Here is a 15,146-nt window from a genome sequence, read left to right on the forward strand (position 1 = left end):
TCGGGGAAGGCTGGGGTGTGGATTGGGGGCGTGGGAACCTGGGGTTGGCGGGTGGAAATCTGGGGTTGGGGTGAAGGAGAGGAGAGGAGGCAGGAGGCAGGAGGCTCCCACAGACTGCCTCGTCTCGGTTGTCCTCTAGAGAAGCTTTCCACGTGCAATCCTTCAGCTGCCCCGGCTACCTGAGGACAGCCCGAAATCCACACTCGCCCAGGCGTCCCCCACTGCCGCCCCTGCCCCTCAGGCGGCGGGTGGTTCCCTCGGGTCCTCCTTCCTGCCTCTCCGAGGTCTCCCCGCCCCCGCCCCGCCCCGCAAGCTGCGGTCCCTTTAAAGGCGCGCCGGTCTGGGGCCGCCCCGCTCTCGAGGCGGACTCGGGAGGAACGCCAGAGCGGAGAACCGCCGCGGCCAGCCCGGCATGGCCATGGCGTCCCCGGCCATCGGGCAGCGCCCGTACCGGCTGCTCTTGGAGCCAGAACCGCCGCGCTATCTGCAGAGCCTGAGCGGCCCCGAGCCGCCGCCGCCGCCGCCCCCGGGCCACTCCTCGCGCAGCTGCGCCCCCGCGCCCCTCTCCACTGCGCCCGGGGCGCACGAGAGACGCGGTGCCCGAAGGGCCGCCCGGGGGGACCCGGAGCCCCAGCACCGGGCCTCCCGACACGCTCGCCCTCTCCGGCCTGGTCTGCAGCAGAGACTGCGGCGGCGGCCTGGCGCGCCCCGGCCCCGCGACGTGCGCAGCATCTTCGAGCAGCCGCAGGATCCCCGCGTTCCGGCGGAGCGAGGCGAGGGCCACTGCTTCGCGGAACTGGCGCTGCGGGGCGGCCGCGGCTGGTGTGACCTGTGCGGGCGAGAGGTGTGGCGGCGGGCGCTGCGCTGCGCTAGTAAGTGTGAGGGTCCGGGCGGGGCGGTGGGGGGTGGGGGGGCGCGGCGCGGGAAGACCGCAGTCCGCCCGCGAGCGGCTGCGACCGAGCCGGCTGGGGCGAGCCGAGAGGGGGCGCTGCCCTCTCCGGCCCCAGGGAGACCTGGATTTTCGCCGAGGGAGGTAGCCCTGGACGCAGTCTGCACCTTAGTGCCTGCCCGGTGTGCTCCGGTGCCTAGGTATGCTTATGCGGTCTTTAACAAACGCCTCTTCCTCTGACAGGTGCGCGCCTCGCCCCTCTCCAGATCAGCTAGTACACACACAGAGACACATGCATACACACACACACATGCACACATGCACAGAGGCTGGGGGTGATGCCTGATGCTACCAGATCAATCCCTTGTCTCCAGAGCCCTCTCTTGCTTTTTTTGTAGCTTCTTGAGAGTGGGTCGTGAGGCCATTCTTGAGATGCCCATTTGGCCCGTGCTCATTAGGGTAATGGCAGATGACTTTGTTTGTCTGCATGCCTGTGGTACACCCTTCCTCCAGGGTGACCGGTGGGGACAGGGAAGAGACCTGGTTGGGCTTTGGATGGACAGGGGCCATGAGGCTGGAGAAGAGCGTAAAGTGACCCTGGATCCCTGCCGTCTCCCGCCTTCCACCTCTGGCCCCTCAGACCTTTGCCCTCTGCTCTGATGTTTGGCTGGGCCCTGCTTCCTCCTCTTCCTCTTACTGGCTACTGCGCCAGGCATCAGGCTCGAGAATTACCCAACTACCTGCCCTGTCTCACCCTCCCCCGGGCTCTCAGGTTCCTAGCTGCCTCCTCTGAGCCAGAACCTTCTCAAAGCCTGACTGTAAAACACTGGACATCCACTGTATAGATTTTCTGAGCACATTTGCGGTCTTCTTGGGGGTTTGTTATTTTTCTCTTCCAGCAGTTAGGTGTGTATATTTCTTCAGTGATGTTTCTCTTCTTCGTTTCCTATTAGATTTATCTAGAAAAATAGATTTCTTCTTTTCCTATTCCCCACCCCACATTTGCTGTTGCCCTGTTTGGCAGACGATACCCACACCCATGTGCGTATGTGTCTATGTAGATAGTTTAAATATCTGAAGCACAAGGCGCAGACAATGGTACAACCTCTAGAAAGCATCTCTGGAAATGGCTTGGGGTTGCATCTTTCAGCCAAGCCTCTTCCCACATGACAGCAGCCCCATCTCCCATCCAGCTGCAGCATTGAGCAGCAGCAGCTATTACACCCTCATCAGGAGAGCCTGACCTTGCCTCTGCAGTCCCCAGCCAAGGCTGTGCAGTGTACTTCCCGCTGCAGCTGGCTTCAGGGAAGCAGAGCTCAGACTCTCAGCCAGGATTGAGCAGAAGAGGAGTGTGGGAGGGGGAGTGGGTTCTGCTCCTGACACCATCAGAACTCAGTTCAGGTGCTAATTAATAAGGAAAGGGCGGTAGACACCGAAATGTGAGGTGGGCAGAGGGCTGCTGCCCCTTGGCAAATCGCCCTGACCTTCAGAATCAAATGCAACTTTCCCCCAGATGTGTTTGCAGCTTTTGCCCTCTCAAGGACCCTGGGGTACTTTACTGCCTCCCAACAGTAACATACAGAGGCAGTATCTTCATTGTAATGGGTTTTAATGTGCTGGAATCCTCGGAAAGCCGCTTCGTTGGAATTCTAGTTTGTATTAGGACATTGAGGACTTCCAGTTGGTCCAGTGGTTAGGACTCCATGATTCCACTGCAGGGTTTGATCTCCCTCATCGGGAAACTTAATATATTGCCTGCCGTGCAGCATGGCAAAAACAGAGAGGAGTTTAAAAGCAAGAGTGAAAAAGACACTGGAGGACTGTATCAATTGTTGAACACTTGGCATGTAGTTTTATGACTTGCGGGGTAATGGTGTCTGTGTGTTTATTTGTGTATATGCATGATACTCCGTGATTAAATGAATTTGTGCAGGGCTTCCCTTGTGGCTCGGCTGGTAAAGAATCCGCCTGCAATGCGGTAGACCTGGGTTTGATCTCTGGGTTGGAAAGATCCCCTGGAGAAGGGAAAGGCTACCCACTCCAGTATTCTAGCCTGGAGAATCCCATGGCGTCTCAAAGAGTCGGACACGACCGAGCGATTCTCACATTCATACTTTCACATTAGACAGTTGCTTGTGAAAGGGAGCCCCAGGTGAACAGGCGTGTCCTCTGATTTCTGTGTGATGTGGTAGCCCCCAGCTAGGTGGGTCAGTACCAACCAGGGATGTCTGAACACCAGAAAGGAAGCAGAATTGGAATAAGGGGCTACAGAGCGGAGCCTGTTTGTCATTATTAATGTTTAACTGATTGTGGACTTGTAGCTGGATGGAAACAGTTGAGAAATGTTCTGATGGCTGGCAGGTAGAGACACAGGCAGGCCAAACTCACCAGTCATCTTTCTTTCAACTGAAGTTCTAATTTCATCGTGGGGTGGGTTTGTTTCATCTTTGTTTTAAAAAGCAAGGGTCAGAAACATGACTTTTGAAAGCAGTGCTCTGCAGTGCCTTAAAGGACAGCCTGGAGCCAGCAGGCCTGGTCTGAATCCTGATTCTGCCGATCAGTGTCTGTGTGACCCTGGGAGCCGTGTGTTCCACTTCCGTGTTTTAAAGAATTGAGATGATAGCATTACCTTCTCAGTTGTGTTTATGTGAGAATTCAATGAATTAATATATGGAAACGGCTTAGATCAGCGCCTGGTAGAAGGCAATGTAAATGTTTAGGGCCATATGAATGTTATTATTATCTCCTCCCATCCAGTGGCTGTAACAATTTGCCTGGGCTCCGGACACTTCTTAGAATCACCTTTCCAAACAGTGAGAGCAGTTTTCCAACTCTGCTTGGCTGCTGAGCTGAGTGGGACAGAGGGTGTCCCGCGCGTCCCAGGCGGGGCAGGGCAGGACGCTAACCACAGCGCCACTCCTGCCTGCTGTGGGCCTCCCACAGCGTGCCGGTGGCCTCGAGGTCGTCAGGACCCTGGCAGCTTGAATTTGGACCACTCGTCCCCAGCATAGAGCACGGTCTCGTGGCTGATAAAGGCGGTCGCCTGTTTTTACTATTAAATCTCCCAACTCTTGGAAACATGCGGAGGGACAGCGGGTATGTAAATGACATCTGTCTCAGCAGGAGGTTGACAATGGGTGGGAGCTGTGTTGGCAAAATGGGCTTTTAATAAGGGAAGCTTTTAGAAAACTGTCTTCCCACTGCCTTTTCAGTGAAAATTCCTCTATCTCAAGCTTATCCCTACTTCAAGGACTGTAACGGAGCTCTGGTTAATGCTGGGTTTGCAAACAGGAGATGTTCAAAGTTGATATTCATTTCCAGGATTAAAGAACTCATGTTTATTAGATAGAGAAGGAAATCTGGTGGGGTTTGGGAGGGGGAGACAGAGGTAGATTATACGAAGCCGTGGCGGGGGGAAGGGGGAGCAATGGCCGTGGTGAGTATCTGTTTCCAGTATTCCAAGGGAATGGTCAATAACACACAATCCTTGGAACTCTCACAGACTGCCCTTTGCCTTTATTCTCAGGGAATGTTCCTTACAGGTTGTGGACCCTTTCTTCTACAGAAGGAACACGGAGTTAACCTTTCATCTTGTTTTGGTGGATGCATTAGCCATCTTGGAGTAGGAAATGGTCTGGAAAATGGGAAAAGCTAAGTCCAACTCAACCCTGAGAGAGGGACACTTGGACATGCCTTGCACATTACTAGTGGAGCGGGGCCTCTCTGGAGGGGTGTGTTCAGAGCTGTAAAGTGTTATGTGGTTGGGGTTACAGGGGAAGGGTGCCCTGGGGCTCACCATCCTGACCTCCCCCTCCTGTGGGAGACCTGTATTATGGTGGGAGTGGGAGGTGTTTGCCGTGGAGCCTGCTGGCATGGGAATAGGAGCTTCCTGGTGAGAGCCCCTTGTCGAGCCTTGTAGCTCTCTCTCGTCCCAGCATCAGTGGTCGGGCTTAACCCACCTCTCTGCACAGACTGGACCCCCATATGACAGCCACAGCGTCCCACAGACCCAGCCCCTCTCTTGGTTCTTTGCAGAAGAGGTTACTGGGATGTGGACACCGAGTCTCTCTGTGGCAGACCCAGGAACCGGGGCACTTGGAATGTGTTTTATTTGTCCAGGACACCTGGTCGCACTGGAGCTTGTGGCTTAAAGTGTTTTCATTAATTCAGGCCCAGGCTTGGCCTTGGAGGTTAGGAAAATTAAGCCCTAAAATGGACACTTTGTTGTTAGAGAGAGAGAGTGGAATCCCCCACCTCCCTCTCCTCTGCTGCCTCTGGCTCTGATTGGGGTTTTTTCTTGGGGAGAGTCCTGGTGGAGGGCTGGGGGAGATGGAAGGACAGAGGAGGGGCTGGAATGCTTTGAGAGAGGCCATCTGAGGCCCCCAAGCTGCTGTTCTCCGTTCCTTCTCCTCCCTGCTTCCTGTATTTTCACAAGATGAAAGTGAAAGGATTAAATGTGGGTTTAATTTTTTCCCCCTATCCATCAGAGCATAAAATTTTCTGATTATGGAGTAAGAGGGGCTTGAATCCCAGGTACAGTCAAAAATGATTAATGCCACTTGTCTGCCAGCCTAATTAGACTTGGTAATGAACGTGTGTGTTCTCCTGCTGATCCTGCAGTTATTAGGGGGAAGTGAATTGACATCTCCCCTTAGCTATGTGGGCTTGATCCGGGATCCTCTCTCTTCTCCCCCGAGTTTACCAGTGAATTCAGCCAGTGCCAAGCCTGGCAGATAGGCCTTGCGGGGCAGGGGAAAGACAGCCCCCGGCCCTGCCTGGCTGCTGAGGGGACCTTGTAGCCCCGGGAAACTGGCTGCAGCCCCTGGTGACGGGAGCTAGGGGCTCAGAGAGTGGCTGAGACTCAGGGCAGGCCCGGCGCAGCTCTAAGAATGATACATGCTGGAGGAATTCTTACAGGTCCACAGGACCTTTCCTCTGAGGAGCCTACAGCCTTTGCCTGCTGCTTCCACATTCATCCCAGAGCAGATTCACGAAGTCAGTATGCAGGGAGGCTTCTGCTGCGGTCTCAGACGGAAAGAAGGAGGCGCCCGTCCATCTGGTAGGGGCAGGGAAGCTTAGAGCCTCACGCTGGGCAAACCTGACCTGCCCTGAAGGTGGCCTGTACCAGCTCAGGTTGTCACACCATTTCCTGCCTTTGGTCCACACCCAGCATCTGGGGGACCTCTGGCCGCTGCCCACGGGGGCATCCCAGCCCTTGCCTCCCCAGTGGTCTCCCGCGGGGCACTCCTGATCCCCACCCCTCAGCCCGCAGTCGGCCTCACCCCACCCGCCGCCCCTGGGGCCCGGTCACTCTCCCCTGGCTGGGTCAGGCAGTGCTGCAGGCAGCTGACGCTGGCAAGGCCGGCCCTGACCCGGGAGATGGCTGTGCCTTTAGTCACTTTCGGTTTTTCTCCAGGAGTTTTGGCAGCTTCTCCATACATGTTCGGGGCCAGATCTCAGGGCTGGGAGGGGCGCTGGGCCGGTTTTCGGGCTTTCGGGGGATGAGGTGATGATGGCAGGCTCAGTCCCCTGGTGGAAAAGTGAAAGTGAAGTCACTCAGTCGTGTCCGACTCTTTGTGACCCCGAGTAAAAGCCAGCACTGGGGAGGACTCACAGGAGTGCTCCCCCAAGGTCAGCGCCGTCTTGACCTGGACCCGGAAGGTGATCCTGGGTGTTCTTGAAGGCCCCCCTCACCCCGCACCGTGCCGATGTGGGCAGCGCCTGGCGGAGTCTGGGCGCCCTCCACTGTGGGGTGTTGGCCACTGTGGCCGGCAGGTTCACGCAGGGCCTGTTGGAGCCTGCCTGTGGTTCCTGGCGTGGAGAGCATTCTTGAGAGATGTACCCACAGGGAAAGCTGTGAGGCTGGGCTCTCGTTTGCCTTGTTTGGAGAGGAAGGGGGAAGAGCGGCAGGGTCTGTCCTGGCACGGCAGCCCCATGCCCAGGCTCCTGGCGGAGAGCGTTCTGTCCTATGAGCCCTGACTGCTGTAGCGCCCCCCAAAGTTCTTCAGGGTTTTCCGGCTCACCCCTGTTCCCCTGGCCTCATCGAGGGCATCAGCAGGATGCAGGGGGTCACGAACAGACGTCGTCGAGGGCTGGGAAGAGGGGTGGTTGGAGAAGTTCAAGCAGCTCCCGTGTGTCACTGGGCGGGCAGGCAGGCAGGCAGCCGGGTATGTCTCTCGCCTGTGACCACGGTGAGGCTGGGTCGTGTTTACTGATCAGCGGAGGGCCTGCAGGCAGCCTTCTGCTCCCCTCCCTGTTTCTTGAACAAACATTTCCAGGGAGGAGCAGATCTTACTCAGACGTCTGCAGTGGCTGTTGGCTTAGGGCTGCTAAAACATGAAAACTTGGCTTCTATGTACCTTTCATAAATCAAACCACAGGTTCGCAAAAGTCAGGCCTGAAAGAACAGTGATGTTCTTTGCCCATTTTTTTTTTTAATCCTTTTATGTTTTGTTTCTCCCAGATGCCGGATCTGGGAAAGAATCATCATATTTGCTGAAGATGCAAATTGGTATTCTGTGAGTCTACAAAGATGGGGATAGTCACGTGAAACAGGAAAGTACTGAGGATGGCCAAGGAACTGTGGGAGCAGAGATCAGTTTTATCTCAGAGACAACTTGGCCGCATCTAAAGGGTTTTCTTGCCTACTGGATCTGCTGGGCCCAGCAGCACCCTTGAGAGGCAGGCAGGGCTGGTTGGATCACGGTCATCTCACAGACCAGGAGACCCAGCATCCAGAGAGTCAACGGCTGCTCTGATGACCCAGAGGGTTAGCAGCAAAACCAGCACCATAGCCCAACAGAGGCAGCATCTTGCCCTGTGAGCTAATGTCGCTGAACGTGCCAGTTAGTGGAGCTTCCTCATTCACCTGCCAACACACACTGAAATGTCCATAAAAAGAGACAGAGAGGGGTGAGCCAAGGGGTGGGTAAGCCCTGTCCAAGCTGGAGGATCGGTCGGGTCCTGGACAACTGAGCGCTGGCAGCCCTTCAGCCTGTTCTCAGGCTTTGGTTTCTAAACAGATTCTCAGCATGCGTAAATCGTGAGGTCCTGAAACAAAAGGTGAAGTTTTTCTTCAACCTCAAGATAAAAGGAACAAGTGTGTCTGCCCCCACCGCCACCCACTGGTGTTAGGTAGCGGGGTGGGTGTGGAAATGTAGGTCGGAGATCTTTTCCTGGAACAGACAAGATCCTCCTTGCTGTGACCCAGGGTCAGAGTTCATGACACAGGACTGACTGTGAACCAAGGAGAAATTAGGTTGTGTCTCAGAAGAAGAGCTGAATTGGGACTGGAAAATACACTGAGTTTTGTATCGTGGGCTTCCTCCCTGTCCCGGGCAATGGTGTGGCTGAGTTTGGGACAGTAAAGAGCCCCCTGCTTCCACCCCAACTCTGACGGTGTCTCCAGGTCAGGCTCACATTTGGGTGTCATCATTTACTTTCCTTGCTGACTTGGAGGAAGCTGTTTTTTCCATCTAAGTTAAATGGAAGCTGGAGGCATTGTGGTTTCTGTTGAAACAATTATGTCCCTTCTACAACTGAGGAAAATATTAAAAATCCAAAGAAAACTCAGAGATGCCTTATTATTCAAATGGAACAAAAGATTCCAGCTGTAACTTGAGAGTTTTTATAAAAAAGAGGTTGAGCATACAGTATGTAAATGTCTCTTCTAGTGATGAGAGTTTTTAAAAGCAATCTGGAAGGACCTTTTTATAAATAGGGTATTTCAAGGTGAGAATTTATTGCAACCCCAGCATGTAGGATGGTGAAAGCTGTTCCTTCAAGTTGTGTTGGCCTTGGCTGAACTCTTCAGCATGGTCAGAGGGTCAGTGCTTAGATGTTAGGGCAGCAAGAGGTCATTGTGTTCCTCCTAAAATATCCCTACAGTAGAAAACCTATCCAAGTTTTCAAAAGATCAGGAGTGAGGATTCTAGAACCTTCCAAAGCCCTGTCTGGCTGCTCAGCCAGTTCTTTCCTGCTGTCTTCCCCAGTGACTTAACCTGTCCACAAAACATCTCTGTGATGAGGAAAAGGGGAAGTGAGACCAGTGCCTCAAGCCCATGTGGGGCATTCGGGAGGGATTTTCCCCCATGACAGATGACTCACGATTTAAAATTCCCCCAGCATGTGCCTATCCTCTTCTCCGAGCATGAGAGTGGGAAGGCCACCCTGTCTGTCCTCAGCCAGGCGGGAAAGCCTGGGTCCTTGTGAAGATCTTACGTCCCAGTCGGGCCAGGAACCTGGGCTCTGGACCTCGCCCGGTGAGCTGGTGTCATCTCAGGACCTGGACTCACTTGTGAGTCTTGTCTGTGCAGAGCTGCTGGGTAAACTTGTTGTTTAGTTGCTATCACGTCCGACTCTTTTGCAGCCCCCGGACTGTAGCCCACCAGGCTCCTCTGTCCATGGAATTCTCCCGGCAGGAATACTGGAGTGGGTTGCCATGCCCGGCTCCAGGGGATCTTCCCGACCCAGGGATCACGCCCAGGTCTCCTGTACTGCAGGTGGATTCCTCACCACTGAGCCCCCAGGGAAGCTGCTGGGTAACCGAGAGGATCACAAAAACAAGCAGCCCAGTCCCCCACGAGGAAGCATTAGGGAGAAAGAAGCAGGGTCCCAGCCTGAGGAAGGGGGCCTTGGGGACATCTCTGTATTAAATCGATGACTCATGACCTGTGTGTTTACTGTTCCTGCACCCAATGCTGAGGGCCTCAGCAGGGAGGGGCGGTCTAGCTGGGTCCTCCTGGCCAGAGCTCCTGTGAGGGGCAGGTGGTCAGGGGGGCGATTTGGAAGGTCAGGTGCAGTTTAGGTTTGTCTACCATTTTCTCCTCTCGGTGGCCGGAGGACCTTGCCTCTGGGATGCGATGCTGCTCAGCGTTCCCTGTGACCTGGGGAAGAACCACAGCGTAAAGGGTGGGAACATGAGGCGGCTGCACGGGGGCCCCCTGAACTCGTGAACGTTCCCTTTCTGAACTTGGCCCGCAGAGGTGTAAGTGCAGCTTCCCTGGTCCTCTGGGGTCGCTCTGCCCTGGCTGAAGGACAGCGCCCCCTCCGTGTGAAGCGGGGCCCTCCCGGCAGTTGGTGGGTGAGTTCTGGAGTCTCTGGTCCGCGCGGGAGCAGGCCCTGGTCTTCCTAGAAGGTTCTGCCGTCTGCCCACCGCTAATCGCCCACCTCACCCAGGTGACAGCCCGTCTGGGGACCTCCGCCCTGGGACTCGGGGGTTCTGCGAGTCATGTTGCGGGGACACCCTGTGAACCCCACGTTAGGGCAAGAGAATGACAGCTCTGCCTCTCCACGCGTGTGTGCACGCCTACTCAGTCGTGTCCAGCTCTGACCCCATGGACTGCAGCCCGCCAGGCCCCTCTGTCCACGGGATTCTCCAGGCAAGAATTCTGGAGTGGGTTGCCATGTCCTCCTCCAGGGGATCTTCCCCACCCAGGGATCAAATCCGAGTCTCTTGCATCTCCTGCATTGGCAGACAGGAGATCTTTACCACTAGCACCACCTGGGAAGCCCTCTGCCTCTTCACGGGAGACTCTGTTCTGTTTCTCCCTCCGATTCCTGTCACCTCTTCTCTGCTCGGGTATTTGCTCTCAGATAAGTGGTCTGACCCTCTTAAGGCAACACCGCTTCCTAGGGGCCCTGGCAGCTGAGAGCTCTTCCCCCACGCCCGGCTGAGCCTGAGAGGATGTGAATTAGCCGGTTGTCCCCTAGGAACCTGTGCGGCTGGTAAAGCATTATTAATCCGACATCCCCAAAGAGATCCATTAACGAGCTCCTGGGCTGTGCACCCGCGTGAGGTAACCGATCACTCCTGTCATCTGCAGAAACTTTGGAGACGTTGATTTCTCAGACTCCCAGGCGCTCCTGAGAAGCGAGGCCCAGGGCGGGCCCTTTCTGCAGCCTGTTTGGGGGCATGTTTATCTTATCAAGCTAAAAGCCCCAGGAATAGAAAGTTTTCCGCTTGGGGGAGGTGGAGGGGATGGGACCTCAGCTGGGAAGAAGGCATCCGTCCGGCTGGGCTGGTGCTGGCCCGGGGTCCCCAGTGCCCTGGCCTGCCTTCAGAGGAGCAGGGAGGCTGGGCTGAGTGCAGCAAAGCCTGGCTCACACAAGGCCTGGAGTCCTCCTGGGCCAGCGGCTCCCGCTTTGTCGCCCTGTGCCCGACGCCAGGCCTGGAGAGAAGCTAGTGATCCCCCGCAGCCCAGCGGGATGACGGAGGGCCGGGTGGAGGAGGCAGCCTCTGCCTGCTTCGGAACCATCACCTCCCGACTCCAGCGCCTCTTCCACAGGCTTCCCAAGGGCCACTGGGGGTCCCTAAAGCCCCAGGCCCTCCCAGGGCTCTGCCCCGATGCTCGGCTGGCTCGAGGTAGGTCCGGGTCACTCCAGCTGGGGGTGTTCAGGGGTGGGGGTCCAGGCTAGCGGCCTTCTCCATGGGGAAAGCCATGAGGGTGCCCCTGGCCGCCTGGCATTACATGCTGAGCTCAGCACCCCTCCTTGTCCCTCCTGACACCCCAGGACCAATACTGCTAACCTGCCGGCGGGACTTCAGGAGCCCAACCCGGCTGTGGGTTTTAGCAGCTTTTCCTTGACTAAGCACGAGAGCCAAGCAGTCACCCCAGTCCAGTCCCTGAGTGGGTGGGATGCAGACGGGCATCCTGAGTGACCCCTCTTTTCCATTTCTGGGCATCCAGTGGCTCCCAGGGGCATCACACCTTGCCAAGCTGCTGAGTTGGCTTTCTCAGGCCCCCAGGGCAGTGAAATGTCCTCGCCAAGGCTTCTCACCTGCACGGTTAGTGGGAGTGTCTGTTGGGGGCTGGACAGGAGCCCCAGCCCTGCCGTGACTGGGCTGCAGCCGCCTCCCGCAGCACGAACTGGGGTGAGCGCAGTCCTCGAGGTGGAAGGGTAACGGGACAGAGTGGGTGAGTGGAAGACGAGGAGAGACTAGCGATCCAAAGTATCACGGGATTTGAGATCATCGACTGCATTTTTATTCAAACAAAGGAGGCCAGGGGCAAAACAAGCTGGTGGCCGGCCCAGAACTGGGACTGCGCACCTGCCTACCAGTCTAGCCTTCTTCTTGGTGGAGCAGACTGGTTACTCCATCTTGCATTTCTGCAGCTCTCTTCTGCGAAAGATCCAGGGGATTTGTGTTTATCTGGGTTTTTTATTTGTTTGTTTTGAATATCATTTATTCCATCCAGACCTCTATATGGTGAGGGTGGGAAAGCAGTGATTCTGTCTCACAGATGAGATGGCCCTCGGAAGTCAGGGCCCTGGCCAAGGGTCAGAGCCACGCGGTCAGGCCACAAACCCCTCCCTGATGGGCTCTGCTCATCTTCCTGGCCTCTAGTGGCCTCTCTTCAATGGCTGGATTTTTGGCACCCGTAAGCTTTCCTGTTTGTCTCCATGCTGTTCTCTCACACATTCAGGTCCAGGTAGGCATCTGGGCCTTAGGGACAGAACTAAACCGAAAGGTCATTTCTGAGCTCAATTTGTGAAAGCCTTTAGAAGATAGTATGATCTTAACTCTGGAAAATCTGATTTTCCTGATTACGGTTTTACGGCTTAAAAAGTGAGAATTTTAATTCCCTATATCTTAATCCCTATTTGGGACAAATGCTGTTCAGCCAGCCTAAACAATCTATCCTCATCAATAGCCGTGACCCTCATAGAGAGGACGGCTGAAGACCGAGTTCCTCAATTTAAATGTTCAGTCGCGTCTTCCCGTCCACCCCCTTCCCTCCACCCTCCTTAAGAATTATTCAGCAGAGCATTTCCTTGCTCCTTTGCTCTTCAGCCCGAAGAGCTATAGATTTAATGGGATCAATCAGGCCTGGAGTGGCGAGCACTGAGGTCAGGGCAGATATGGCCCTGTAGCTATGGCTCGTTCGGGACTTGTGTCAGCATTTGCTTAGATTGACTGGAAGGAGAGGGGCGGGCGGGAAGCGCAGAGACGGCGGGGTGGTGGGCTGCGGACGGCGGGCTGCAGCTCCGTGCACGACCTGTCACGTAGCGTTTAAGGGAAGGGGCTTGGAGCCAGTCCAGCTTCTTTGTAACCTTATTGAAGTACAGGTGATTTACAATGTTGTGTTTAATTTCTGCTGTTCAGCAAAGTGACTCAATTATACACATACACACATATGTATATGTTATTTTCCGTTACAGTTTATTGCAGGATAGTGAGTATAGTTCCCGGTAGGACCTTGTTTATCCATCCTGTGCATAACATTTTGTACCTGCTTACCCCAGACTTTCATCCATCCTTCCCTCCCAGACCGTTCCTCCCCTTTGGGAAGCACAAGCCTGTCCTCTATATTTGTATGTCTGTTTCTGTCTCATAGGTATATTAGTTTGTGTCATGTTTTAGATTCCACATATAAATGATATCATATGGTAACTGTCTTTCTCTGACATACTTTGATTAGTATAATGTGATAATCTCTAGATCTATTCATGAGGCAGGCCCAGTTGTGTCTGGACCTTGGAGGCCGAGTGGGAGGGTCTTCCTTGTACAGATTAACCTCTCTGAGCCTCAGTTTTTCTCAGCATTAAATGGAGCCAAGAATCCACACCTCCGGCTGGTGTTATGTGGGTTAAACATGACCTCAGCAGAAACCAGTTGACATGATGCTGGTCACACAGCAGGGCCCTCACTGGCAGCTGCTCCCAGAAAGACTTTTGGCAGTGCCTCACCCTGGGTCATCTGTACCAGCCCCCACCACACTATCTGCCCTTCATCCTGCCTGGGTCAAGGTGGGCCGCTCACATCTCAGTGAAAGAGATAGGGTTTGAAAATTTGCCCAGGCAGAAGTAGAGAACGGCCATGAAACTCTTAAACACCTTCTCTGGAAAAATTCTGATCATTGAATTTACCACGCCACTTAATTAACAGACAGGGCTGGATTAGCCCACGGGGCATCCTTGGAAGCGGAGCAAGCGTGTTGCCAAGGACCAAGTCGTAGATCACCGTAAGAGGCTGCTCGGGGGTCAGTGGGATGCAGGCCGGGCTCTCTCCAGAAGTCTCTGGTGGTCCTGGCTACAGGGACACAGCTCTAAAGGAGGCACTGTGTGTCTCCTACAGAGAGGGCCTCAGACGTCATCTATTTACTTTTCTCCTCCTGCAAAAGTCTCCTTTCACTCAGCTGGTCGCTGTTCGGCTGGTGACTGGCACTCTGAAGTCAGATGCCATCAGAGCAGGTGTGGAAACACCAGTCGGCTGCAGCAGCCTGGCTGTCCCGTGAGGCTGAGCCTCTGCTCCTGGCCTCCTGTGACCTCTCGGCGCTCGGAGCAGGCATGCCTGTGTGCACACACCTGTGCATGCTTTCACGCCTCACACCTGTTGAAGCTTCACCCCTCTCCCTGTGGCCTGCCGAGGCCTAGGCATGGCTTCTCGCAAAGCTCTTTGGCTGTCCTTATTTCTGGGGTCTGTGGAATACTACCAAAAATATACTCAAGCTTAGCAAGAGGTGAGGTGGCCTTTTGCCCCTTCTCAAAGGTGGTATCTGTTTTAAAAACAAAAGCAAAAAACCAAAAGACCTCTCAAACTCCTCTCTGTCACCTCTGCCCCTGGCTGCTGGGCCCACGCCCTTTCTCTCCCAGCTGCCCGGCTCCTACACGTGTCCCAGGGATGGAGCGGGGGGCCCTGAGCCCTGGAGGGAGGACCCCACCTGCTTTGTCTCTCCTACACCCAGAGCGGAGTGACACATGCCTGGAGGAAGCAGAGGCCCCTTCTGAGCTGCCCAGAGCTGAGGCGGCATTGGCAGCTCCACACTGGCTTTAGTTTTCATGGCCTTGTTGCTGTTTCTTAAATCACCTTAAACACAACTATCCACAGTGGTATTTTTATAAAAAAAATTTATTGGAGTACGGTTGGTTTACAATATTTGTTAGTTTCTGCTGTAAAGCGCAGTGAATCAGTTATACATGCATTCACTCCACTCTTTTAAATTCTTTTCCCATATAGGTCATTAAGAGCATTGAGAAGAGTTCTCTGTGCTAATCAGTAGGTCCTTATTCATTATGTATTTTAAAAACATTTTGTTTATTTATTTATCTGGCTCCGCTGAGTCTTAGCTGCCGAATGTGGGATCTAGCTCCTCCCCCAGGGATCGAACCCGGGGCTCCGTGCACTCAGAGCGTGGAGTCTTAGCCACTGGACCACTAGGGAGGTCCCAGCCCTCTCTTACATACAGTAGTCTGTACACGCCAATCCCAGACCTGATTTATCCCTCCTGCCCCACCCCTGGCTTCCTCCTTGGTA

At 54.7% G+C, this 15,146-nt stretch overlaps 1 protein-coding gene across 1 annotated transcript in view; it reads left to right on the forward strand.

Moving 5' to 3' along the window:
- The first annotated feature begins 381 nt into the window (after window positions 1-381).
- RASSF5 (Ras association domain family member 5) overlaps window positions 382-15,146 on the forward strand; it is a 73,728-nt gene continuing 58,963 nt past the window's right edge. The window contains exon 1 of the mRNA XM_065936691.1: window positions 382-872. Within this exon, the coding sequence (XP_065792763.1) occupies window positions 413-872 (460 nt within the window). The 5' untranslated portion in view covers window positions 382-412. The remainder of the gene's footprint in view (window positions 873-15,146) is intronic.

Source organism: Muntiacus reevesi, chromosome 5 (genome assembly GCF_963930625.1).
Source record: "Muntiacus reevesi chromosome 5, mMunRee1.1, whole genome shotgun sequence".
Taxonomy (NCBI): Eukaryota; Metazoa; Chordata; class Mammalia; order Artiodactyla; family Cervidae; genus Muntiacus; species Muntiacus reevesi.